The sequence below is a fragment of the Pectinophora gossypiella genome, chromosome 21 (genome assembly GCF_024362695.1).
Source record: "Pectinophora gossypiella chromosome 21, ilPecGoss1.1, whole genome shotgun sequence".
In the NCBI taxonomy this organism is placed as follows: Eukaryota; Metazoa; Arthropoda; class Insecta; order Lepidoptera; family Gelechiidae; genus Pectinophora; species Pectinophora gossypiella.
The window spans coordinates 3,957,355-3,982,968 of record NC_065424.1 but is presented as its reverse complement, the minus strand read 5'-3'; the positions used below and the strand labels follow the sequence as shown (position 1 = coordinate 3,982,968).

Sequence of the window (25,614 nt, the reverse complement as noted above, 5' to 3'; positions counted from 1 at the left end):
AAGTAAATGTTATTACTAGAAACTGTTAAGACTTAATAAATAAATGAATGAATAATTCAAACCGCGCACGGCGCGGAAACTATGCCTCCCGGATGTTTCCTTCAGTTCTAAGGCCATATTGGCAGTTGCTTCCTTTGACTTGCAGGTTTTGGCTTCTATACTGCCAGCAGCGTTTCCTAAACTGGTTCGCTGTCAAAAAAGATTTCCAGACAACTTTGGGAATCATTACTTTCAAAGCCTGTTCAAGACTGATTGATGTTGATGGACGATATAGTACATTTCATATTCTATCCGCTTTTTGAGTCATTTGCCCCCAGTACTGAGGGCATCCAGCCAATAACTTAGCCTTTGCTTTTTGCATTTTTTTTGTATCCAGTAATAGGTATATGTATTTTTTTTCTGTTTGAGTCTTTGTATACACCCTTGTCTACCTTGGAGGAAACAGGCACGATGCTATGTTGAATATTCGATTATTATATTGTTTTAAGTTTACACGGTTATTATCATAATTAAAGCACATAATAACGGGTTCTTACCGCGTTTAAATGGGGATATGAGACTCCCGATATTTCGACACTATTGCAAGTGCCATGATCACGGGATGACTGATGACATTGGAGTGGAGTAGGTAGATCCATAATTTTCTACGGGCAGACATATCTGTCTACACTCTTTCTTTGCCGCTTGTTTATGTTTTTGATATCGGAATGTTCGGAACCATCTGAACTCGCACGAAACTCACTACGACAAACCGCACTCACTGTGTCCTCACGTTTTTTCACCACATTAGGCCGTTCCAAGCTTTTTACAATACCTACTACTGGATTCTACTACGACTGGATTAGAAAATTATGGATCTACCTACTCCACTCCAATCTCATCAGTCATCCCGTGATCATGGCACTTGCAACAGTGTCGAAATATCGGGAGTCTCATGTCCCCATTTAAACGCGGTAAGAACCCGTTATTATGTGCTTTAATTATTCGATTATTCTCATTTTTGAAGCAGTTTTAGAAATGAAAGAGAGTAAGTAAGGTTTTATTTTTATTGTAAAGTCATAGTCTAGTTTACAAGTAAGGTTCGGGGAACTCGAAGGTGACTTCGCGCCCCGTCAGCTTCTTGTAGACAGACTGGAAAGTGTCGACCTGAAACAAACAAATTGTACATTAGAAACATTAAGCTAGGAAAATTATGTGTCGGGAAGGCATATAATACGTAGAGTACGAATGAATAGATAGGGGCTATAAGAAAAAATATATGTTTCTTTTCTTCTTTCTATAAGGGTTGAACTACATCTGCCCTCACCACATCACACTTTCCAATGCTTCCATCCTTTTCTGACACACAGAACCATCATTTGCTAGAGCAGGAGTGCGACCGTCTCGTCGATACCGCCGCGTACGGTTCCATGATCTTGTGCTAAGAGCAACACGGGCTTGGACCATCGACGGACCTGAGCTTTTACCCTTTTATTTCTAGCATGAGCATGACACAAAGCAATATGATTAAAGGATTTTGTTTTTATAGTAGTCCGTGCTTAGGGAAAGAGAAAATTAAATAAAAAGATAGATACCTAGATCTGTTATTATATCTTTCTTTAGTGACAATTCAATTTGTATCCATCAATTGTACCTCTACCTACCCCTCTTGGGTACAGGCGTGATGCTATGTATGTATGTTACTACTTCATTAGTAGAACAAGTAGTTAATTCCTATCCATTATTACTATACATAATATTCACATATCTAAGAAACATTGATCACGAAAATACGTCTATAAAAAAAATGTTTTCACTCACTTTGTGTTCGATGGTAGTCTGCTGGTTCTTGTCTAGGTGCACCTTGATGAGCTGCGAGCCGTCCAGCTTGACCCGGATGCGCTTGCCAACGATCTCGGCGGGGAACACCAGGTCCTCCAGGATAGCGTCGTACACTGACGTCAGTGTCCTGGAAATTATATTTGTTTTATGGTAGAATATTTATGGAATATTTATGATATATTTATATATTTTTAGTCTTCGTACTTGTAGTTCCATCTACTCTATTGTATGATCTACATAACATGTTAGTTAATTTTCGTTTTGCATGACATTTACGACAGACATGCACGCAGAGACAATCAGAATCTCAAGTCTTACTCAAGACTCCTAGAGTGGTATTAATAAACTAATCTCAGCTTTGAGACTGCACTCAAGATTATGTCAATGTGACAGTTCTTATATAAAAACAGAGACTTGAGCATGATCTTGAGGGCAGTCTCAGCTGAGATTAGTTTATTATTACCACCCCTAGTTTTGTTGTAATTTGTCACATTAGCATTCATCATCACTAATTTAAGAGCCACGCTCTTGTCGGTGTAGCATTCTCCATTCTTGTCTATTAAAGATCACTTCCTTCACCTCCTTATAAGACACGACGTTCGCCTTCTCTTTAATCTGTTCCATGTAAGCTCTTCTTGGTCTTCCCCTTTCTCTCTTTCCTTGTAGCTTCTCTTCTATATTTTTGTCCATCCTAGTGGTAGGTCATCTTAGCAGTAGTAGTACACAATGAAGACAGATGACAGATTTTACGTGAATTTTACATTAGCCACAATAAATCTGCTTTCCACCCATTTCCTTTTTCGTTTGTTTTTCCAACTCATTATAATCTGAGAGTATTCATGGCTAGAGTGAATAGGCAATAGGCTAGTTTCCAACTAGTCAAATCAGTTACTTTTTACTAAACGTCAAAACACGAAATTACTATGGAATTTGTATGAAAAAGCACTCTGTGACGTCATAGAAAAACGTGACAAAATGTCGGACTTATTATTACGTTTTTCTTGATTAAAATTCATAAATAAGTTTAATAGAAAAAAGAAAATGTTTTTCGTTAGTTTTAGATGTGTCTTTATTTAGTAATCAGAATTTCATAATTTATCTTGAACCTAGTACACGACCCAATTGCTAGGTAAGCATGATCAAATGTGAGCCTTTATTAAATTAAAAAAATAAATCTAATAGGTTAAACTACACAAGCCATGTTATTGGTTATTGGCATTCAATGATAACCCTGATACCAGGATTTGTGTGGTTGATACTTCTTTATACACAAATGTCAAATTGCAATATTGCTTTATAGATGAATTGCTTCAATGTGGCCTTTTTAACCTGTAGTAGAAAACTTACCTTGATCGTGGCCTCTTCTGTTTGTTAGCAACACGGGTCTTGTGGCTGGGCTTGGGCAGGATCTTGCGATCACCAATGAAGACAACATGCTTGCCGCTGAACTTCTTCTCCAACTCACGGACCAGGCGGATCTGAATCTTCTGGAAGGCCTTCAGCTTGGGCATCGGCACGTAAATGATGATTGACTGGAATGAAAGAGGCATGTGGGGTTAGTTGTCTAATTGTGTTATCTTCATTTACTCTACAGATTTTAGATTAGTATCTAATGTATCTATTCACAATAGAGTAGATGGAGAGTTTAGTTTTATTAATTATAGGAAGCTATAATGGTTTTTGCATATATTTTAGTATAGACCTATTTCCCATTTATTTATTTTCCTATTTATTTTTCTATTTTTTATTTTTTTATTTTGATTACTTGTGGCTCTGCCCACCCCATTAGGGATTACGGGCGTGAGTTTATGTATGTATGATAGCGCGACAGCGAAATATTGAAAATCTAAATATTATGTTAACTGTAAACAACACGTGCGGCTAGCAAACAAACAACACCTGCACTTGTTTACGACACACGTGCAAGGTACGGTAGTGGGGACAACCCTTATAAGAAGGCGAGCCGCACGAGTTGTACCATTCTTGTGTCGAACTCCGTACAGAGAACATCCAATAAAAGTAATCCGTGACAGTGAGCCATTGTTTAACTGGCGCTATGCGTCCTCCACAAAGGTCACTGTTACCTTGGGATCAGAGTATAATATTCGTACTCTAACATCAGAAGTAGAGGATCGTCCTGCTGCCCACCCATTATATTGAAAAAGACGGCCACAAAGGATGAAACTAAGTTTCAAATACTCGTATTATCCTGATAAGATAATAATCGTGGATGGAGTCAGGATCGAGGATAATGGTGCCTACCTGCATTTGAATACTATTGTTACGGTGAGTCGTTTTCATACTGGAACTTTATTGTTATTGACTTCATTGCTGGGTGTATTTTTAATAATGAGGAAATTGATTTAAGGTTAACTTGGAAAGTACTATTTCTCTTTATTTTAAAACAAAATTGACGAGACATATTCCCGCAATACGTGTCAATCATAATTCAAACCGCGTTTTCAAATCGGTTTTCATCATCGTCAAATCTTGGTATTTTGGTCTAAAAATGTTTTGAATTGGTGCAGACACGCTAACGCTGCGTGGTTTAAGCTGTATTTTCTCACTCCAAGCAATAAAGAAATGAACTTTCGTTAAATTACAACGTGATTTGTAATCTACCGTCATTAATCAAATCTTTATAAACCGATTGAAAGAGTCATGTGAATGTGATAATACACCTAGTTATTTTGTTTCATGTGACCACTGCTACATGACGACGAGTGAATGACAAACGGCGAAGGCGTTACAGCATGGCACAGTCTGAGAGTGGCAGCCGTGCCGCGTGTGTGCCGTGTGGTGGTGACTTCGTGGCAGCGTATTGTATACTAAGCTGGCGCTTGATTGCCGATAACCGCCATTTCTTTTAATAATTATCAGAATGACCGAACAATCTTCAGAAAGCAAGAAACGTTTTGATTCCAAATATGCTAAAGTAAAATTATTTCATCCAGGAGACTTTGTGCTTTGTAAAGATACCCAATGGTCTAATAACAAGCTAGGTCCTAAATATTTAGGGCCATATCAAATTGTAAAAATTATTGGCAATGATCGATACGAAATACAAAGTCTTCGTCCTGGCCAAAAAGTACTACAATAGCTCATGAACATCTCGGATTAATACCAAACCCGAATTTAGAATGATCCGTGATAGCAGTTTACAAGAAATAAAAAGAAAATGGTTGTAAGGGTCACTTGTCAAAACAAGCCACAAAATAGCCTCTGAGTTCATCGAATATTTCTGAGACTGGAACTGCTGCTAATCCAAGCAACTAAAGCCTCTGAGTTTGGCAAACGTCCCTTTCACCATGATGTTGTTGAAACAAGCTATATTTTTGGCCGCTGAGTTTGTCAACTGAACTTTCAACCAGAACAAGCTTATAAAATTTCAGCCTCTGAGTCTGGCGAGAAGTAAAAACTATTTGGTTGATTAACATCTTCACCCATTTTAATCCGATCTTTGAACAAATAACGGACTAGGAAACTATTATTTTTTAATTTGTGAGATCATATCGATGGAACGATATAGACTTACAACTGGGCGTAACAATGCAATTTAAAGAATGAAACGATTATTATTGAATTTGCCAATTGTAAGCTCGTGTCGATGCACCGATATAGACTTACAACAACTGACTTAACAGCACAAATACTTAGTTACAAATTGAATATGCTACTACAGTGAACTAAAAGATACCCTTGTTTCAGAATAAACGCAAGCTCAGAGCACGAGCTGCGTATCAGTATGGCCGTGATAGCGCGACAGCGAAATATTGAAAATCTAAATATTATGTTAACTGTAAACAACACGTGCGGCTAGCAAACAAACAACACCTGCACTTGTTTACGACACACGTGCAAGGTACGGTAGTGGGGACAACCCTTATAAGAAGGCGAGCCGCACGAGTTGTACCATTCTTGTGTCGAACTCCGTACAGAGAACATCCAATAAAAGTAATCCGTGACAGTGAGCCATTGTTTAACTGGCGCTATGCGTCCTCCACAAAGGTCACTGTTACCTTGGGATCAGAGTATAATATTCTTACTCTAACATGTATGTATGTACCTATTTCCCTGATATCTTTTAAATCCTTTAATTTCCAGCAAATAATCAGTAACAGAGGGTGGGGTGGCCATATTGTACAGTCATGAGCAATATAATGTACCCACTTTAAGATTCTGTCGCACTAACATATTTGACATTTAGTGAAACTTACAGTTCAATTTGTCAAAAAAGTTAATGTGACATGGTACCAAAGTGTATACATACATATTAATGCTCGTGACCGTACTATATTGGGTATCTGCTTAAACTGGTCTAAATCATACATTGCTGTGCATAGTGCTTAACAAACATTAAATAATAAAGTTTCACCACATAGAATTTGAGGTGCAGATCCATAAGTTTGGATAATAGAATTGTTTTTGTTTATTAAATGGCAGCAGGCAGTATCGTAAAATGTCTACCATCAGATGGGAATATTAAATGCCTAGGAAAGAAAGAGAAAGGGAGTGTTGTAAAAAAGTGATCACACTAGATTGCCCCCTCTACTGGTTAAGTGCTCAGTGGCCCTATTTAAATAAATAAAAGGAAAATAATGTGCCATAAATAACTAAACTTGAGGCTTGTAACCACATTAGGTAGGTATAGTCCTAAGAAAGTCTAAAAGATAATACAAACAGATCATTTATGACCAGAGGCACTGACAACTTAGGAGCAGTTTGTAAAATTACTTTGCAATTTTCTCAGTTTGATAGTTCATAATCTTAATGATATGAAATGTACCAAGGGATTTGAAATCAAATGAACTTTATCCATCATATAAAATCCCAAGTTTCTTGCCCAGTGTAGTGGACAATATTACACATTTAATCAAGCATTCAGAGCAAAAGACTATTGAAAATGTTTGAAACATACAAACATGTTTCAAAGTATAGAAACTTCACAAAGATAACCTCCATAATAAATGTATAACCTCAACATTTACACAAATATCAAATTTCTAGAATTGTATTTTTTTCTTGTATTGTTTATCATTATGTATGGTAAGGAGACACACATAAAGAGACCATCTTACCTTTTTGTTGTGGAGTTCAATTTCTTTAGCCTTAGTAATGTACAGCTCCCTAAGTTGTGCCTTCAGGTCCGAGTTGGTCTCCAACTCGACCAGGGCCTGCGAGATCGAGGTCTCGAACGGGTCGGCCTCGGCGACTCCAGCTTTGATGATCTTCGTACTCATCTGCAAAGCACAACCACCAACTTTTAGACACACTCACTTTTAGAGGTTAGAAAGGTTTACACTAATTTGTGCCAGAAATTTTCTACTTTTCACTTCAAGCTGCTATTTCAGAGCACGGACGTGTTATCTTTTAGTGAATTATGAAATGGGTTACACCTCAACAGAGTTATTTCACTTTTATAAACCAAAACAACGTTGGACACAGAAGGAGCGAATCTGACATCACTTAATATCTTTGCAATCTTTACCGTAATAAAACAATTATTGCACTAAATCGTCGCGAAGACAATTATAGAACAAATATCTTAGGATATTTGTGTTAAAAAGGGATTTATTCCCAAAAAATCATACGAAAAATCCACAAAAAGAACTACCTTGACAACTGACCGGGAGCGAAAGAGATAGAATTGCGATGTTGCCAGACTACTAACACCAATTTTCCTACAAAAAATATAAAATTCAATTTGTATTTTACAGTATTTTATTTCACAGTACATTCAGACCTTCCTCGAAATCCGTAACTATATACGTAAATCAATTCGATAACAGTCGTCAAATACGTGATAGAACGTTAATAATCTAAACATGAATTCGAAATAAAAGTAGTTTACAATTCTACCTAGAATTTGAACCAGTAACACTCGCGATGTAATGACATTAATATGGGAGATTTTTATTTCCTGGCAATATTAACAATATTAGTTCTGAATTTGATTGATAGTTTTATTGGGGTATATAATTATTATTTTACTTTAAAAACCTTTATTGAGAATAAATATTTTTAGAAATAACGTGTTCACTTTGTTTTCTTAATTTAATTTAGTTTTTTTTTACTAAATATAGAATAGACTATAGTAGACAAAGCTTTGTTTTAGAACGAAACCGAAACTGTCAAAGAAGAAACATGTTCAAAAACTTGAAAAACGTATTTTCATACTGTAATAATACAAAGACCTTGCTGTAATACGTTATCGTAAACCGAATTGTAGGTATCTTAAATACAACAAACAAAAAATAGAAATAAAAAAAAATATCTTAAATATTTAATACAAACCCGAACATTTAAAGTGGATGAACTATTTATAGTTAATCAAATTAATTTAAATGTAAGGTCTAATAAAAACTTATTATTAAGTATTTGAACGTTTGTAAACAAAACTGCGGTTTTCAGCAGTTTTCCGAATATGGATTTTCCTTTAATTTTCCTCAAATGTACGTGCTTGTACTGTGTTTTAAACTTTTAGTATGATATATAGTGCAATAAGATAACATCTTTAGCAAATAAATCGCGTAAAAATATGTATTATCTGAGTAATACATTACGAAGACGAATTTTGTTTACGATTGCTTTTCTCTGAATAATTTCAGTGTGCTGTACAGAATGTATAGTGTAAACAAACCTTGAATTAATTGTAAACGTCTGTGGAACGCAGTCAGCTGCTCACGTGTTAAACAATGAAGCCCGAGACAAATGGGTATGTATTGTGCATTTTCTTTATTTGTAGAAAAAAAGAATTTTCAAATTCCTGAAGGTTTTTTAAATACACATTTTATGCATTAGCGCGCCTGTGATCCCGAATCGGAAGGCAGAAGTAATTACCCACAAGTAATTTGAAGAAAATCTGGCCACTTTTAATAGAAACTTCGAAATTCGTGCTTTTAAATTGATTTTCATACTTCAAGTCTCGCTAGTTTTTAATTATAGGAATATAGAAAGATCGTCATAGGTATGTATTTCTTTTTAAATATCTAAAACTTAATAAATAAATCTTACTACATTATTCTTACTATCGCATTTTATCAATAGTTTGCTAAGCCAGGTATAAAGTAACTTTTAGCACACAGGTTGGTTTACTAACAACATGTTTTGTTTTGATAAACAAAATATTATTTAATTTCTTTGTGCAATTAATAAACATTATAGTATGAAAAGCCAATTTTATACATTAAAATAATGTGTACCATTAAGAAACAGAAATGAAAATTAGTATAATTAAAACCTCAAAATGGACATCATCAATCATCATCAAAACATGCAAGATAAAGCACATATTACAGCACATATTCCACTCGAACACATTGATACAAGTTGTGATAACATAATCTGCGTGTAATAGGCACAACAACTTGATAAGTCCAGTGCGTGTGCCACGTTTGGCTGTACAACACAGCTTTTTTAGTCTCAGTGTAAACTAAAAGGTAAGCTTTGAATTTTTTTAAATTTTACTTTTGAATGTGGAATTGGATATTAGATTTCTTTGGTTATTTATGTTCATAAAAAAAGTGTAGGTTTTATGAGGAGATTGCGACTAGGTAGGTATTTGTGTTATGAAATATAAGTTTACATGCTTATATAAAATGTTAAAATGCATTTTGAGGTGTAGATACCTATTTAAAAATTTTATATGTTTAAAAATAAAAATGTGAATTCTAACTTTTTTCCTATAGCGGTGAAACTGGGACTGGAACTTCAGATTTCCTTCTACTTTCTAACTTAACATACTTTGCTAGTTTCTACCACACATTGAATTACCTAACTTAAAACTTAATAAGTAGGTAGTATATATTTCACCAGTCTATGTTTCTTTTTACGAAATATGTAATCCATATTTATTAAAAGGTTTTAATATAAGCTGGATTTACAATTGACCTTTTATCAAGGAGTATCTAAGCCATAAGCATACAAGTATTATTTCATAGACTGATAATGATGATAACACTATGAGTGTTATGGTATTTGCTAATATATATTATAATGTGAATGAATAACTTAAAATTTACTTGGTTTATAAAGCAAAAAAGGAATATAGTCACGTGTAAGTTAATGGTGTTATTACAAAACCAAGACTAAAGATACACTAGGTTTAAAATAATAATCCGAGCTACGAAAGAAGTCGACGAATTTTAATGAAACTAATGAGGGACTTTCCAGACTACTTTCCCCAAATACAATATAGATGGCGCTGTACAGATTTTCCTTCGTTTAACCTTCTAAATTCATGGATAACAGACATATGCATACATTGTTTTAAGTTTACGCGGTTATTATCATAATTCCCGTAAGAACCCGTTATTATGTGTTTTATTTAGACATATGCATCTTTTATCTTTGTTCTTGAGGCTGACCCTTGTTGTACCCAGGCACAACACACCTATTATCTTTCACGTATTATTATTCTGATCAAAATAAAGAGAAGTATATAGGTAGCAACATAATTCTATACATAATGTGATCCAAATGTCAAGCAACAATCATTTTTATATATGTTTCTGCCATTACATTGTATTTTTGAATAATTATTTTCCCCGAGCCATGAGAAAATAGGTAATTATCATTTTTTTTTGGGAAACGTAGCCTGGAAAATCTGCGACAGTAGCGCCGCCGCGGCCGCGGAACTTCTTGCGTAACTATATAATGCCTATATACGTCCCACTACTGGGCACAGGCCTCCCCTCAATCAACCGGAGGGGGTATGGAGCAGACAATCAGGTTATTCAAGCCTGAAAAGTCCTTATCAAACAAAGAGCAGTCTCACAAAGTGATTTCGACAATGTCCCCATCGGGAATCGAACCCGGACCTCCAGATCGTGAGCCTAACGCTCTAACCACTAGACCACGGAGACTGTTAGAGGCGTAACTATATATCTACCTACATGAAACCTAGTTTATATTTCGGTCTTTATTTTGTAATAATACTGAAAATGACTATAAAAATAACATGTAGGTACCTACGTTATTGCTTGCCCAGCGTTTCAAAGCAATTCGTCGCTGACGTCACTAACTGACGTATCTGAAATTTTTGGCGAATGTGATTTGCACCTTTTGCATTAACAATAAAACACAAATTATTTTAGCAGTAAATTGCAGTTACGTCAGTTTGTAAAGTCAGCCATGAATTGTACAAACATTAATAAATCAAATAGGTGCATTGAGTTGAGTGTTTCTTTGAAACAATTCTCGCATAACAACCTCAATTGGCAATTTAAAAGCGAAGTAAGTATATTAACTAGGTATATGTATTGCCGTGTAATATACCTATACATATACACACACACACACACACTCTCACACTTTATATAATAATAATATGAGCACAACACAAGGCACGCGCATTGTGAACTAAGCGTATAAAAAATATGTGCTATAGTAAAACGTTCATCGACAAAGCTCGGACACGCGGTAAGAAATACATTTATGTGTGGAGTGTCTGGGGTGTGCTTCTTTTTCTGTGGGTTGTGACGTGGAATACCAACCTCATCAACCCTGGTGTCAGGGTTATTATTGAGCCGCCAAACGCCCCTTACACGGCCCATGTAACGACTACTTACTTACATCAGTAAGTACTAACCGGGACCAACGGCTTAACCTGCCTTCCGACGCACGGATCATCTTACTTTTGGACAATCAGGTGATCAGCCTGTAATGTCCTAACCAAACCAGAGATCACAAAGTGATCCCCACCGGGATTCGAACCCGGGACCTTCGGATCGTGACCCCAACGTTCAACCACTGGACCACGGACGCCGTTGGGGTATTCTTAAATGACAATACGGAATATTGTATAATACTTCAGTTCGTTATATCAGATTGATCAATCAATCAGATTGATTGATTGACTGGAATCGAATCCGGGGCGTCACGCGTCGTGTCTCGCGCCACGTTATGAAGCGCGTCAAGCAGCGCGTCATCAAGCGGTGTGTCATGCAGTATTCAAGCGGCGCGCGCAGCTCAGTGACAGCGGGTCTTGGCACGTCACGCGCCGCGCGCCTCCCTGAACGCTCAGTACATTGTCATACGCTTGTTTTTCCCGCAGTCCGCGCCACGCGCCGGGCGTTCCTGAACGCGTCCTTAAACACAGGGTAACCTACTTTAGCCTCCAGCCTCTACGAATATTTATTGTATTTTTTTAAATTAATTACCTACTTTATCATGAGGAGGTAGGACCGCTATATCTAGACTAGCTGCGCGATACCTGCCCGCCCCAATAGGGATTATAGACGTGATGGTAGACGTATTCACGGCAAAAACGATAATGTTATCATGTAGGTACCGTAGCACTGGTCGATGACGTCAATGTCTGTTTCGTTTGCGCTTGCGCCAGTATACTTACCTATTTTTATTAGGTAATTGTTATCATTGCTACTTGAAATTCGTATTTGAAATATCACGTTTAAATATATTATGACTCTAGCTATAGAGGGGTCAATCAGCTGGCGACAACAAACACTTCAGAACCCCAATACCGACCCTGCGAACTTGTCTCAGCCAGAAACTCACGAGTAGTAAACTTCATTTATACTATTTTATCAGTCGATCTAGAAACAGCTGTGTACCTGCTATTGATTTAATCCATTCTGATAAAGAGCTTTGCTTAATCCAGATATTTATAAGTTAGTAGATATGTGTCTACTATCTACGTCCTCTTCATTTAGGTGTAATGAAGTATAGACAGACAGACATAGTCACGCCCAGAATAGTGCACTTGGTAACAAAAAATACCAGTATTAACATAACATCACGCCTGTATCCCCGTTGGGGTAGGCAGAGGTGTATAGTCTAGTATATAGATGTAAAACAACTGATTTAAAACGTTTTCAACCATATGTTGCCGTTTTAAACCCCAAATAAATCGTTTTAATTCCTTGAAAACTCGCCTACAACAATAAAAGAATTAACATAACATAACATAACAAATACTGAATTGTGTTTTAAACTTCATTTTGTTAAACTAAACATGTTAAGTACATTATTATTAATAATAGTATTACTTATTACACATTCCAAAATTATTTAATATACTTTATACTTTATTGCACTTAACAACTAGTTACATCACAAACAAGAAATGGACGTTTACAAGGGTGGACTTATCTCTAAGAGAGATCTCTTCCAGCCAACCCAGAGGTAGTATTAGAGTAACTGCGGAAGAATAAAAAGAGGTGCAATATATTAAATACATTATAATAATTATATCTACATATAAAACCGTTTAAAAATATATATATAAGTACACAAACATATGCCTAAGCCTCTATAAATATATACACATATAAAATATACTAGACCTACATACATACCTATTATATATATAACAATATACTTAGACTACGAATACTCTATGGATAAAAAGTGCTCTTTGACTCTCTTCTTAAAAATTAGGTAAGAGGAACTCTCCTGAACTACCCTCGGCAGCCTATTCCAGAGCATGGCTGCACGGACGGAAAATGACTGAAAGCCAAAATTGGTATTGGTCCTAGGTATCTGCAGCATCTTAGTAATACATGGACGCCTAGAACGTGAGGGAGGGGGCAGGAGGTGGAAGCGGGACCGTAGATAGGAAGGGGTACCAGGATCATAGAGAACACACACAGTTTTACACAGTTTATAGGTACTCCGTTATATCCTTACCTCGGTAAAATCAAGAAAATGTAGTTATAATTAAGAAAAACAGTCAAAAAAACACAAAACATAAAAATGACTCTGATTCTGATTACACGCAATTCTTGCCAGCGATGTCTAAGTCGCATATAATAGGGTCGTAAGGCCCAGATGCCTTTTAAAATCCAAATCTCATTGTTTAACTATTGTGTCTGGAAATCCGGGCGTTACGAGGATAGATAAGAAGAAGTCTGTTTAAAAAGTTACCAACCTACATGGTGTACTGACTATTATATGTAAGGCCTAAAGCGTATATAAAGTGATCACTGATCAGGGGGGTTCAAATGGCCACTTCGAAGCAATTCATCTAAGAAAGCAATATTGCTATTTGACATTTAAACATTGTTTTAAGTTTACGCGGTTATTATCATAATTAAAACACATAATAACGGGTTCTTACCGCGGTTAAAGTAGGAATATGAGACTCCCGATATTTCGACACTGTCGCAAGTGCCACGATCACGGGATGACTGGTGAGATTGGAGTGGAGTAGGTAGATCCATAATTTTCTACGGGCAGACATATCTGTCTACCCTCTTTCTTTGCCTTTTTTTTTTGTTTGCATTGCGCGCTTACTTTTATATGCGCAAATGTCAAATTGCAATATTGCTTTCTTAGATGAATTGCTTCGATGTGGCCATTTTAACCCCCCAGAATGTTTATTTCATTTCATTTAAAGAAAAGCTATGTCAAGAAGCTCAGTTAAGCTCTAAGCCAGTCAGCATGCATGGAGTCTTTAATGAGAGTGAAAGAAGCGAAAAAGACTAGCTGGAGTCTCATCATCATTATCAGTCGTATGACGCCTACTGCTTGGCATAGGCCTCCCCCAAGGATCTCCACGACGATCGGTCCTGCGCTGCCCGCCTCCAGCGGCTTCCCGCGACCTTCATCAGATCGTCGGTCCACCTTGTAGCGGGCCTACCCACTGAGCGTCGTCCGACACGTGGTCGCCATCGTGGTGGCTGGAGTCTAGCGGCTAGTTATTCTGTTTAATGTATTGTTTACTATTGGTTGCATGAGCAAAGTAAATGGTTTCCATATGAATCAATTGTAAATAATAAAGACATTCCACTTCACAACTTTAACCTCTGCGCTATGAAAGTCGCGGTCAGTTGCGTGATTATCAGGTCTTCATCTTCAAAACAACTATAAGTATACATGCATAAAACGCAATCATAATACGGTATAAAAACAAGTCTAAAAATATGATATTTATTTGGAATTGTTATATTTACGATACGGGTAAACTTTTAAGCTTTGAAATAACTGTCTAGTTTTTTATATTACAAATTGTATAATTCCATAGAGGTTACATGAATTATCTGTGGAAACTGTTTTGTTGTTAAGCTACTTAAATGTACTAACTTATTTAAATCTGTTATAAAACACAACTGTTCTTTTCCCAAATAAACTAAAATAAAATAAACTCGCGCTTGTAATTCCTAATGGGGTGCGCAGAAGCAAAAGTGAATCGGAAAACGATAGCAGCCACTTTTGATACATTCTAACAAAGATAACTGACAAAGATAAATAAAATCGAAAAAAAAATCTGACTCGGATAGGACTCGAACCCGCAGCTCATATCACGCTGGCATGAGCGTGTTAACCATTACAACACCGGGTCCTCCTGTCCATGCGAATTTTTTTCGATCTATGTATCGTCATTAACTCGACGCCGGCGACATCTATCTAGAATATTAAGTACTAATATTTCTTATACGTCCCACTGCTGGGCACAGGACTCCTCTTAATCCACCGGTTGAGGTATGGACCATACTCCAACCTGCTCCACTGCGGGTTGCAAATGTTTTACGGCTGAAAGCCGGGACCAACGGCTTGACGTGCCTTTTGAAGCACGGAATCAACTATATTTTCGGACAATCAGGTGTTTCAAGCCTGCATTGTCCTTATCACACAAAGGACAGTCTCACATAGTGATTTTGACAATGTCCACATCGGAAATCGAAACCGGACCTCCAGATCGTGACCCGAACGTTCGAACCACGAAACCAAAGATACGTACCTACTTATATACATTGTTTTAAGTTTACGCGGTTATTATCATAATTCGGGTTCTTACCGCCCTATATCCCTATTTTGAACGCGGTAAGAACCCGTTATTATGCGTTTTAATTAATGTACGTATAGTCTTGTACCTACCAATACTTATACCTATTTATTTATATATTACATTTCATACATTTTACCACGCGGGAGGCAAGGCAGATAAAGTATTCATTATCACGCATGTTGTTATCACAAGACATAATAAACTGCCTGTCTGTAATAAACATACATAGAATAGAGATAATTTTAAATCAAGGGTTCAAGTCCCGTCCGCGTCAAAATATTTTTCGATCTAATTTTCTCTTAGTGGAACGTACGTTATGTAGGTTGTTTATCTTTAAGCAAAATCTATGGAATTCCGTTTGCTTCAATCCTGACACAAAAAAAAACGAAACACAAAGCAGTATTTAAAGCGAAGCGGGTTCTTACCGCGTTTAAATCAGGGATATGAGACTCCCGATATTGTGAGAACCCGTTATTATGTGTTTTAATTATGATAATAACCGCGTAAACCTAAAACAATGTACAAATTGGAGATGTCTTTAGAAAAGGTTAGAAAGGTACGATCTACCCTAACCGGCGTGCGTATATGATACGATTGATGAGTGTGTCAACCAGCACATGACAGAAGAAGATGCGTTGTTTTGGATTACACAACATACAACATAAACACTAAACAGCCTATATACGTCCCACTGCTGGGCACAGACCTCCCCTCAATCAAGCGGAGGGGGTATGGAGCATACTCCACAACGCTGCGCCAATGCGGGCTGGTGGAGGTGTTTTTACGGCTAATAGCCGTGACCAACGGCTTAACGTGCCCTCCGAAGCACGGAATCATCTTACTTTTTCGGACAATCAGGTGATTCAAGCCTGAAAAGTCCTTACCAAACAAAAGACAGTCTCACGAAGTGATTTCGACAATGTCCCCATCGAACCCGGACCTCCAGATAGTGAGCCTAACGCTGTAACCACTAGACCACGGAGACTGTTTTGGATTAAGTATTAGGTATTTAACTTAAACATTTTTTTGTTTTCAGAAGTAAAATGCCTTCAATCCTAGTAACCGGCGGGGCGGGCTACGTGGGCTCCCACACTGTGCTCACCCTCTTAGAACGACAGGGCACCGACATCGACATCGTTGTAGTCGACAATCTGTCCAATGCGTACAGGTAGGTTAATACCTCAGAACAGAAATAAACACATAACCAAACCACGGACATTTCTATTCTATTTTCTTGTTTGTGGCCGCATCGTTCAGAAACGATGATTCTGCCAACGTCAAGGTCACGGACACTTCATACAAAACACCTCGTTTTATACAGACACTACACATTGACGTTATCGTACACGCGTCTCTGTGTGTGACGTCTGATTGACGCCATACGATTGAAGACTTAACTAAGACCGAAGGGGGTGAGGTAAACCTAGCTCAGCCGCTGGTGCGGGGTGGAGAGTTACCGTTCTTACGAGGGCTGATTGATAAGTATCCGAAATGAAAATGATAACTGCTAATATTATACACAAAAATGATTTATTTTTCTCTACAAACTTATTCCAGCGCTTCTCTAAAGCTTTTATACCATTTTGGTAGAAGATTCTGTGCAAACTTCTTTATTTGAAGAAAATCTTTGGCCACCTAGCCACTTTTTTAAATTTGGGAACAGATGGAAGTCGCACGGAGCCAGGTCTAGCGAGTAAGGTGGATACGGCAGCAATTCATAGCTTAATTTTTCGATTTTAGCGTTTGCTATAGCGCAAGTGTGAACAAGTGCGTTGTCTTGGTGGAGCAGTATTTTTTTCTTCGCTAAATGAGGTCGCTTCCTTTGAATTTCTTCATTCAATCTTTGCAGCAAGTTTTTGTAGTATTGTCCATTAATTGTCCTACCCTTTTCAAGATAATCCACGTGAATCACACCTCGCACATCCCAAAAGACAATAGCCATCACCTTTCAAGCCGATAATGTTGATTTTGCCTTCTTAGGCGCATGTTCACCGCTCTTAGTCCACTGTTTAGACTGTTCTTTTGTTTCAGGCGTATAATGATGAATCCATGTTTCATCAACGGTTACATATCGCCGCAAAAATTCAACAGGATCATGTTTATACAGCTCTAGACACTTTAAGGAATCATCCACTCTCCGCTGTCTTTGGTCTGCAGTCAGCAAACGCGGCACCCATCGCGCGCAAAGCTTTTTCATATCCAAATGTTCATGTAAAATATTAAAAACTCGTTCCGATGATATCCCTACCATTATGGCTATCTCTCGTAATTTCAATCGTCGATCGTTGAGATCATTTTTTTAAATTTTTCGTATCATACTTCATTTGTGACCTCATTTGGACGTCCGGCTCTATGGGCGTCTTCACAGCTCTTTCTGCCCCGTTTAAAATCGGTTACCCAGGTGTGAACTGTACTCATCGCAGGAGAAGACTCACCTAATACGGCATCCAGCTTGGCTTTAATCTGACTTGCTATTTTTTCCCTTCAAAACGTAGAACTTAATAACGGCCCGAACATGTAAGCTTACTAAAGATTTAAAAATAGAACGGTATATATTTTATTCCATTTTAGTTTTAAAAAGTTTTTCATTTCGGATACTTATTATTCTTTAATCTATGCCTTGAGTCTCTGCCGCCTATTATGTTTGATTGGTTCAAATTCAATTGGGTCGCGTACTAGGTTCGTGATAAATTATGACATTCTGATTACTAAGTAAAGACAGATCTAAAACTAACGAAACACATTTTCTTTTTTCTATTTAACTTATTTATGAATTTTAATCAAGAAAAACGTAATAATAAGTCCGACGTTTCATCACGTTTTTCTATGACGTCACAGTGTGCTTTTTCATACAAATTCCATTCTAATTTCGTGTTTTGACGTTTAGTAAAAAGTAACTGATTTGACTAGATGGAAACTAGCCGATTGTTTGAGGTTGAATAACAATATATTTTTTTGTTTTACAGAGCCCAAGGCCAGAAGCAACCGGAGCCTATCAGGATAATTGAGGAGCTTACAGACAAGACGATTCATTTCTATGACGTGGATATCCGGGACAAAGACGGACTGAGCAAGATATTTGAACATGTGAGTTGTTACTGTCATAGTATAGTGCTATATATTTTATCCTCGTAAGAATGTAATTTCAGAAGAACTATTATTTCTAAAATGTTAGCTAAAAAGAAATCAAAAGTATGGTAAGACCGAATGTTTTTTTGCTATGAACCATTAATTTGCAAACGTTAGCTTTCACAAAACTACGTAAATCGGTAAAGGACCATGACCGCAACTGTATGAGACCCGCCCCCCCCCCCCCCCCTTCCAACAGGTAATTTATTGTATTTCAATAGTATCTAATTCCATGAGATTTAGAAATAAAATTTAAAAAAATAGAAGTTTGTCGAAAATCGAAATTGTTTGAAACAATGTTGTACCAGGCGGTACTCAAAATCGTAGTTAAAAAGCCGAATTCCGGCTAAACACCGCGTATTTCAAGAAAGTCGCCATAGAACAAAAATAATCAACTCAGTAAGACGCTTCGAATGAGATATGTCTAGAATCTGTTGATAGAGGGGGACGTTTTGACTCATTGTCCTTTAACTTGATTTTTACTGGCCAGTGTTCCAATTACACCACTTTAACAAGAAACAAACAAAGAAACACTATGTCAACACCATTGATAATAATTTGATTTTATGGGGATTTTTTTGAATAGCCGCCTTTGGAACTTATCAATGTTAGTTTGCCGTCATTCATTAATTAAATGAACTGAAGTGTTTAAGTATATTTAAACTAGACTAAGTTAGTCGCAGAACTACAATAAAAAAAAAAAACAAATTATTTACAATTGGTATTCAAATAGGTACTTAATCCAAATGATGATCATTTTTGTAGCATGATATAGAAAGTGTAATCCACTTCGCGGCGTTGAAGGCAGTTGGCGAGTCCGTGCAGAAGCCACTCGAGTACTACCAGGCTAACATCACTGGCACATGCACGCTGTTAGAGGTAAGATATACATGAGCATATTACACACATAAATAATGCTTACAGGCTATAACGTCCACTGCTAGGCACAGCTTTCCCATCACCGCGGTGGTTCATTCCCATGCTTTACCATTTCGGGCGCCATTAACGTATATTGGCGCCCAAAAAGGGACCAAACTAGAATTAAATGTTTTCAATTGTAATTTTCTTAATTCCAGTGTTACTGGTTACAAATAATGTTTGTTTGTTACTAATAATTAGGTAGAAAATGTTAAGTGGATTTCCGCAAAATAACACCAGATGTTACGTAGTATTAAGTATGGACCTTTAAAACAATACGGAATTCCCAGGTGATGCGCAACTTCGGTGTATACAAGCTGGTATATAGTTCTTCGTGCACCGTCTACGGCGAGCCGGAGAATTTGCCTATAAACGAAGGTCACCCAACGGGGCGTGGGCTGACCAGTCCTTACGGCAAGTCTAAATACTTCTGTGAGGAGATCATGAAGGACGTCTGTCGCAGTGACCCGGTGAGTGTTCCATCATTGTGCTATTAGTACAACTAGCAGGAAAAGTTGAATATAAACAAGGGTCATCAATCTGTATGGCAAGTCGGTAGTTCTGTCAGTTGCACGATTTTTCTAGAAGTTTCGATATTTACAATAGAAAAATGAACGGTTGGGAGCAGCGGCGTTTGAGTTTTTACCCTTACCCTGTGCATTGTAAACAGGTTCGGGCGATTCCATAAATAGCTTGATTATAGCGACAGCTGTCGGAACAATTCATTTTCCTGAGGTCTCTTTGGCTCTATCCTGTAATAGTGCGGATTTATATCCCTTCAAACGTAGCGTGATTAGAGTGACGTATCTCCCGTCTCTTTAGGTGATGTACTATATCTCGGTCCTGCTATATGTATATTGCTTTTTGACATTTGCGCATATAAAAGTAAGTGCGCAATGCAAACAAATGTCAAATAGCAATATTGCTTTCTTAGATGAATTGCTTTGATGTGGCCATTTTAACCCCCCTGAGCAATATTCTTGAATATACCCGTATCGTTCTAGAAATGGATGATCGTGTCGCTACGGTACTTCAACCCAGTGGGAGCCCACCGTAGCGGACGCATCGGAGAAGATCCCTCCGGTATACCTAACAACCTGATGCCGTATATATCACAGGTAATATACAATAATGTATTTTAATCTTTTCTCGCTTCGCTTTTGTGCTTCAGAGGGCTAATAGCCGTTGATCTCGGCTATTAGCCATAAAAAAGCCCTACCAATCCGCAGTGAAGCATCGTGTTCCATACCCCCCTCCGCTTGATTGACATGTATAGGTTGTTTAAGTTACTTTCTCTCGTGTAGGTGGGCTGTGTGTCGATGACCAACCACACCAATAGGGCTGATGACAACCTAGTCAAATGAGATACTTTTTTGGAAACGTCTAAATGGGTCCTTTATATGCCATTTGTATGAGAATATAAAACGGTGACGTCTTCAATAATCTTGGTCATACATAAAACTGCTTTTTAATTTAATGAATTGCTTGTTTTAAATGTGAAGAAGGCTGTATTGGGCTGGTTTTCCACTCGCGTGTTGGAAGGACAGGCAGTCGTTTCTGTAAAAAACCGGACCTGCCAAATTTTCAGTTTAGGTAAGCGGACCTTGTAAAAAACGGGATAACTCTAGAGATTATGATGATGATGTGAATAAGGCTGTTTACGATTTGTCCTCATATTAACAAGTTATTTCTCCATAAGGTTGCAGTAGGCCGCCTAAAAGAGCTGCAAGTGTTTGGCAACGACTACGCGACAGTGGACGGGACTGGCGTACGTGACTACATCCACGTGCAGGACCTGGCTGAAGGTCACGTCAAGGCCGTCAAGCTGTTCCACCAGCCCGGCTTCGGCGGCTTCCACGCTGTCAATTTGGGTAAGACCTAGTGTAACAAATAGAAAACCAATCTGTAAAATAGTGTCCACAAGTGTTAATGTGTCAAAAAAGTTAATGTGACATGGTTTCAAAGTGTATACATATTAGTACTCGTGACCGTACAACCGATATTGCATTTTATTTGAACAGCTATTCTTAAGAGTATGGAGTTAATATCAAATGGTATTTTCCATCGCAAAAGTATAGAATTGAAATAATAAAAAAAAACATGGATTTTGTGACGGAAAATTCCATTTGATGTTAACTCAGAATCATGGTCTGAATCATCCTCCTCAATATTTGTTACGATGCCAGTATCGCCCTGTATATGCATAGGCATCGCTACATTATAACAAAAAAAAAACAAATTCTTTTTTCAATTTTCCAGGCACGGGCACAGGATATTCAGTCCTACAAATGATAGCAGCGTTCGAACAGGTGAGCGGTCGCCAGATTCCATACAAGATAGTCGGCCGTCGCGAGGGGGACATAGCTGAGAACTATGCTGACGTCTCGCTCTCGCAACGGCTCCTCGGGTGGCGTGCGACAAGGACGCTCGAAGACATGTGCGCCGATACGTGGCGGTGGCAGCACAACAATCCTAACGGGTTTAAGAAGTAACTTGGGGGTATAGTTGTCTCTCTCTGACGTTTAGAGGTCGGTTTGGTGGGAGGGAGACGGTAGGGGTCGTTCTAAAATTGCTTGTTACAGGATTTCGATTTAAATGGTAAGCAGAGGAGAATAATCTTTGATAGACATGAAAAAAAACATTGACAGTAATTTTGGATCGGTTCATTAGTGTTGCTACAGTGCATAATATTAAATAATATGTATTCCAAAGTAAAATCCAGGGTTAATGACGAAAAATATTTTCTTTAAACTTAAGTTAACGTAAATCGTAAGTACATTTAGGTATTTAGTGCCATTCCTATTTAACAGACTTCAAAAGTTATCGAATATTTAATGTATTATTTGAAAATTGCGGGAATGTTCCTATTGTGTTGCCATAATACTTATTTTTAGTCAAATATTTATTTTATGAAATATAACGTAAACAGCCTAAATACGTCCCATTGCTGGGCACAGGCCTCCCTTCAATCAACCGGAGGGGGTATGGAGCATACTCCATCTCGCTGCTCTACTGCGGGTCGGTAGAGGTGTTTTTTTACGGCATAAATAGCCAGTAACACCGGCTTAACGTGCCCTCCGAAGCACGGAATCATCTTACTTTTACGGACAACCAGGTGATTCAAGCCTGCAATATCCTTATCAAACAAAGGATAGTCTCACAAAGTGATTTCGACAACGTCCCCATCGGGAATCGAACCTGGACCTCCAGATCGTGAGCCACGGAGGCTGTTTATGAAATATACCAAAGCAATAACACCATGTTGTACAAAGATTTATGCCAAAGCATTTACCAGTGAAATACAAAAGGAATATTATTTATTATGTAATAGTGTGATGCTCCCTGGTCGGACAACTATTCATTCAAAACTTCTAATTATATCAATAAAAGTGCTAATTCCTGTAGACACCATCTAATTTTATTTTAAGTTATATCTGTCATTTTCTTATCCGCCGAAAAGGAAAGAAACGGGTAATCGACAAGCATAAAATTTATGGAACACACGTCAATTTTAAGCACAAATCTAAAACAATTCTAGAAAAAAATTACATTGGCTAATGAGCCGACAGATATACTTGACAGTACACGTCAAACGGTTTGCATACCAGGGAGATACCTTTTTGATTGGCCCGGGTTATTCATTCCTTTACTCATTCTTCCGAAAATTAAGAGCTGTCAATCATCCGTCCCTTTCCTTTTTGGCGGATAAGAAAATGACAGGTATAAGGTAAAGTAAAATTAGGAGGTGTCTGCAGGAATCGGGGCAAAAATCTACATAACTCTCTTGTTGGTGTAGCATTCTCCATGCTACTTTTTAGGGAAAAATAGGGCAGTGGTTTCCCTCTTGCCTTCTGTCTCGTTGTACTGTTTGACGCGAGTGGGATGACCACTTCCACGTGTACACTAATACAAAAAAGAACATCAAAGCATTAAAAGAAAATTAATGTTAAAAAGAGGTCCGGTCAGGGAGTATAATTTTTATTTTATTTATTTATCATACATGTAATGTTATTTAATTTTAGTAACAAAAATATTTATTTTATTTTAAAGATTTTATTTTCTTTGTTTAACAAAATAAGTTAGAGTAGAAAAGAGGATTTAAAAATTTGCTTCTATGCTGTTCTGGGAGCAAATAAAAAACATAGAAAACGTTCAGCTGCTTGTCTTCCCGGGCATGTCGTAAAAACCGACAGAGGGATTGTGTCCTCTAACATGATGGACTAATGTTATGGGCGATAGGCTGATCCCTTATCACCATAAGGTTCATCATATCCAGCTTACGACATCGTATCAACAGTGGCTGCAAGTTGTCTTTGATTACTTATGGCTCTGCCCACCCCATTAGGGATTACGGGCGTGAGTTTATGTATGTATGTATGTAAAAATTTGTGTTGGAATTATTACAGGACATTTATTGTGATTAATAGAAAAATATTTATTTTCTTAAAATTGTTATACATTCTATTATTGGCATTTATTTGTAACTATCATTCCTTGAAATGCGACTAGGCATTTTAATGGGGAACTTTCTAGCTACGTTCACCAAAAACAATATAGATGGCGTTGTACAGCTTTAACGCGACAATTACTTATTTTCTCATTACTCGGGTACATAATTATTCTAAAATACAATGTAATGGCAGAAGGATATATAAAAATAATTGTTACTTGATATTTGGATCACCTTATGTATGTAGAATTGTGTTGCTACCTTCAGAACCCCGATACCGACCCCGCCGGCGACGATTTCCCTCATTCAGCGCTTATCGCTATCGACCCACTAGGGTCGATTGATCCTTTCAAATATTCTTCCTCTCAGACGACGCCCTGAGCCGAGGTTCGCGCCCAACTGGGCACCCTCAGGCCTGTTGTCTTAAACGTTATACCGGGTGAGAGCCTTCAGCGCTCCCCATTTGTCCGGCCAAGTAGTTAATGCCATCTGCGGCAAATCTACAATAAGTCGCGTATTGCTTCTCTTTATTTTGATCAGTAATAAAAAGGGTCATCATTTATACTCAAAACCATAGATAAAAGATGCATGTCTGTTATCTATGAAATTAAAAGGTTAAACGAGGGAAAATGTGTACAGCGCCATCTATATTGTTTTTGTGGAACGTAGCCTGGAAGGTCCCTCACTATTTTAGCTATTAACGTAAAATATTATATTTTTTTAAATACATTTTTTTTATTTATTTGTTTACGGCTCACCACCTAGCACTTTGGTCAGAAAGCTCAGTGCGGTGTGGGCACTTGGTTCATCTTGCGATGGATGTGTCTGACTACCCCAATTGGGATAGTCGTGAGCCTGTTATGTATATTTGGTGGTGCTCTTTCATGCTAAAATGTTTCTTGGACTTATGGTTATGTTACCATGTAAATAAATTATGCTCTATAAAGTGAGTTTCTTTGGTGTCATTTCCTTTAGATAGTCAGCAAAGGATTAATGTTGGATGGGGAGCGAATAAAAACAGACCACATTCAGCTATTTCTCTTCACCAGGTATGTCGTAAAATCCGACAGAGGGTTTGTGTCCTTTTTAACAAAAACTTAACATAAACGGCCTATGTACGTCCCACTGCTGGGCACAGGCCTCCGCTCAATCAACCGGCGGGGGTATAGGCCATACTCCACCACGCTGCTCCACTGCGGGTTGGTGGAGTTGAGTTTCCTTTTTAACATGATAGACAATTGTTATGATCATTAAAAACACCACCACCTTATGATCATTTCGGCGAAAAATTTTAAATCATGTCTTGTTTTTGTGTGTGGCGTCCTTTTATAATAAAAAAAAAAACTATTCTATTTATGGGCACCTTGTACCTTGAATGTGTTATAACTTTCTTCGAAAGTAGGTACAAATGTTTAAAGCATTGGTACTGAATAGAAAAAGTTAAGTTACAAGCATTTTCGGTGGCAGTGCCAGGCTGCAGGTTGTCTTTTATTATCTGTGGCTCTGCCCATCCTATTAGGGAATAAGTGCGTGAGTTTATGTATGT

General features: G+C 37.7%; 3 protein-coding genes across 6 annotated transcripts in view; 2 read left to right on the top strand and 1 right to left on the bottom strand.

Moving 5' to 3' along the window:
- Positions 1–25,614, top strand: part of LOC126376630 (probable peroxisomal membrane protein PEX13) — a 325,664-nt gene that overhangs the window by 9,364 nt on the left and 290,686 nt on the right. The window lies entirely within an intron of this gene.
- Positions 1,033–7,477, bottom strand: LOC126376707 (40S ribosomal protein S7). 2 transcript variants are annotated; one of them, XM_050024260.1, is made up of 5 exons: positions 7,436–7,477; positions 6,900–7,061; positions 3,169–3,353; positions 1,801–1,948; positions 1,033–1,146 (listed from the first exon to the last, which is right to left on the bottom strand). In XM_050024260.1, the coding sequence occupies exons 2-5, from the start codon at positions 7,059–7,061 to the stop codon at positions 1,069–1,071; spliced, it is 573 nt and encodes a 190-aa protein (XP_049880217.1). In that variant the 5' UTR covers positions 7,436–7,477; the 3' UTR covers positions 1,033–1,068. The 2 variants fall into 2 exon arrangements, with proteins under 2 accessions (XP_049880217.1, XP_049880218.1); XM_050024261.1 differs by having other exon boundaries at positions 7,310–7,437.
- LOC126376638 (UDP-glucose 4-epimerase-like) lies at positions 8,217–25,014 on the top strand. Of its 3 annotated transcripts, XM_050024168.1 has the most exons (9): positions 8,217–8,273; positions 8,430–8,536; positions 16,608–16,739; positions 18,538–18,658; positions 19,466–19,579; positions 19,909–20,088; positions 20,623–20,736; positions 21,318–21,489; positions 21,878–25,014. In XM_050024168.1, exons 2-9 carry the CDS (start codon positions 8,517–8,519, stop codon positions 22,108–22,110), a joined length of 1,086 nt encoding a protein of 361 aa, XP_049880125.1. In that variant the 5' UTR covers positions 8,217–8,273; positions 8,430–8,516; the 3' UTR covers positions 22,111–25,014. The 3 variants fall into 3 exon arrangements, with proteins under 3 accessions (XP_049880125.1, XP_049880126.1, XP_049880128.1); XM_050024169.1 differs by lacking the exons at positions 8,217–8,273; positions 8,430–8,536 and adding an exon at positions 9,165–9,260; XM_050024171.1 differs by lacking the exons at positions 8,217–8,273; positions 8,430–8,536 and adding an exon at positions 11,163–11,241.

Bases quoted from the DNA above. Each gene is read 5' to 3' on its own strand.
- LOC126376707 (XM_050024260.1), bottom strand. From the start codon at position 7,061: ATGAGTACGAAGATCATCAAAGCTGGAGTCGCCGAGGCCGACCCGTTC. The intron at 3,354-6,899 runs GTAAGATGGTCT...CTTTCATTCCAG, and splicing joins TTGAACTCCACAACAAAAAG to TCAATCATCATTTACGTGCC. The intron at 1,147-1,800 runs GTGAGTGAAAAC...TGTTTGTTTCAG, and splicing joins AGACTACCATCGAACACAAA to GTCGACACTTTCCAGTCTGT.
- LOC126376638 (XM_050024168.1), top strand. From the start codon at position 8,517: ATGAAGCCCGAGACAAATGG. The intron at 19,580-19,908 runs GTAAGATATACA...CGGAATTCCCAG, and splicing joins GCACATGCACGCTGTTAGAG to GTGATGCGCAACTTCGGTGT. The intron at 20,089-20,622 runs GTGAGTGTTCCA...GTATCGTTCTAG, and splicing joins ACGTCTGTCGCAGTGACCCG to AAATGGATGATCGTGTCGCT.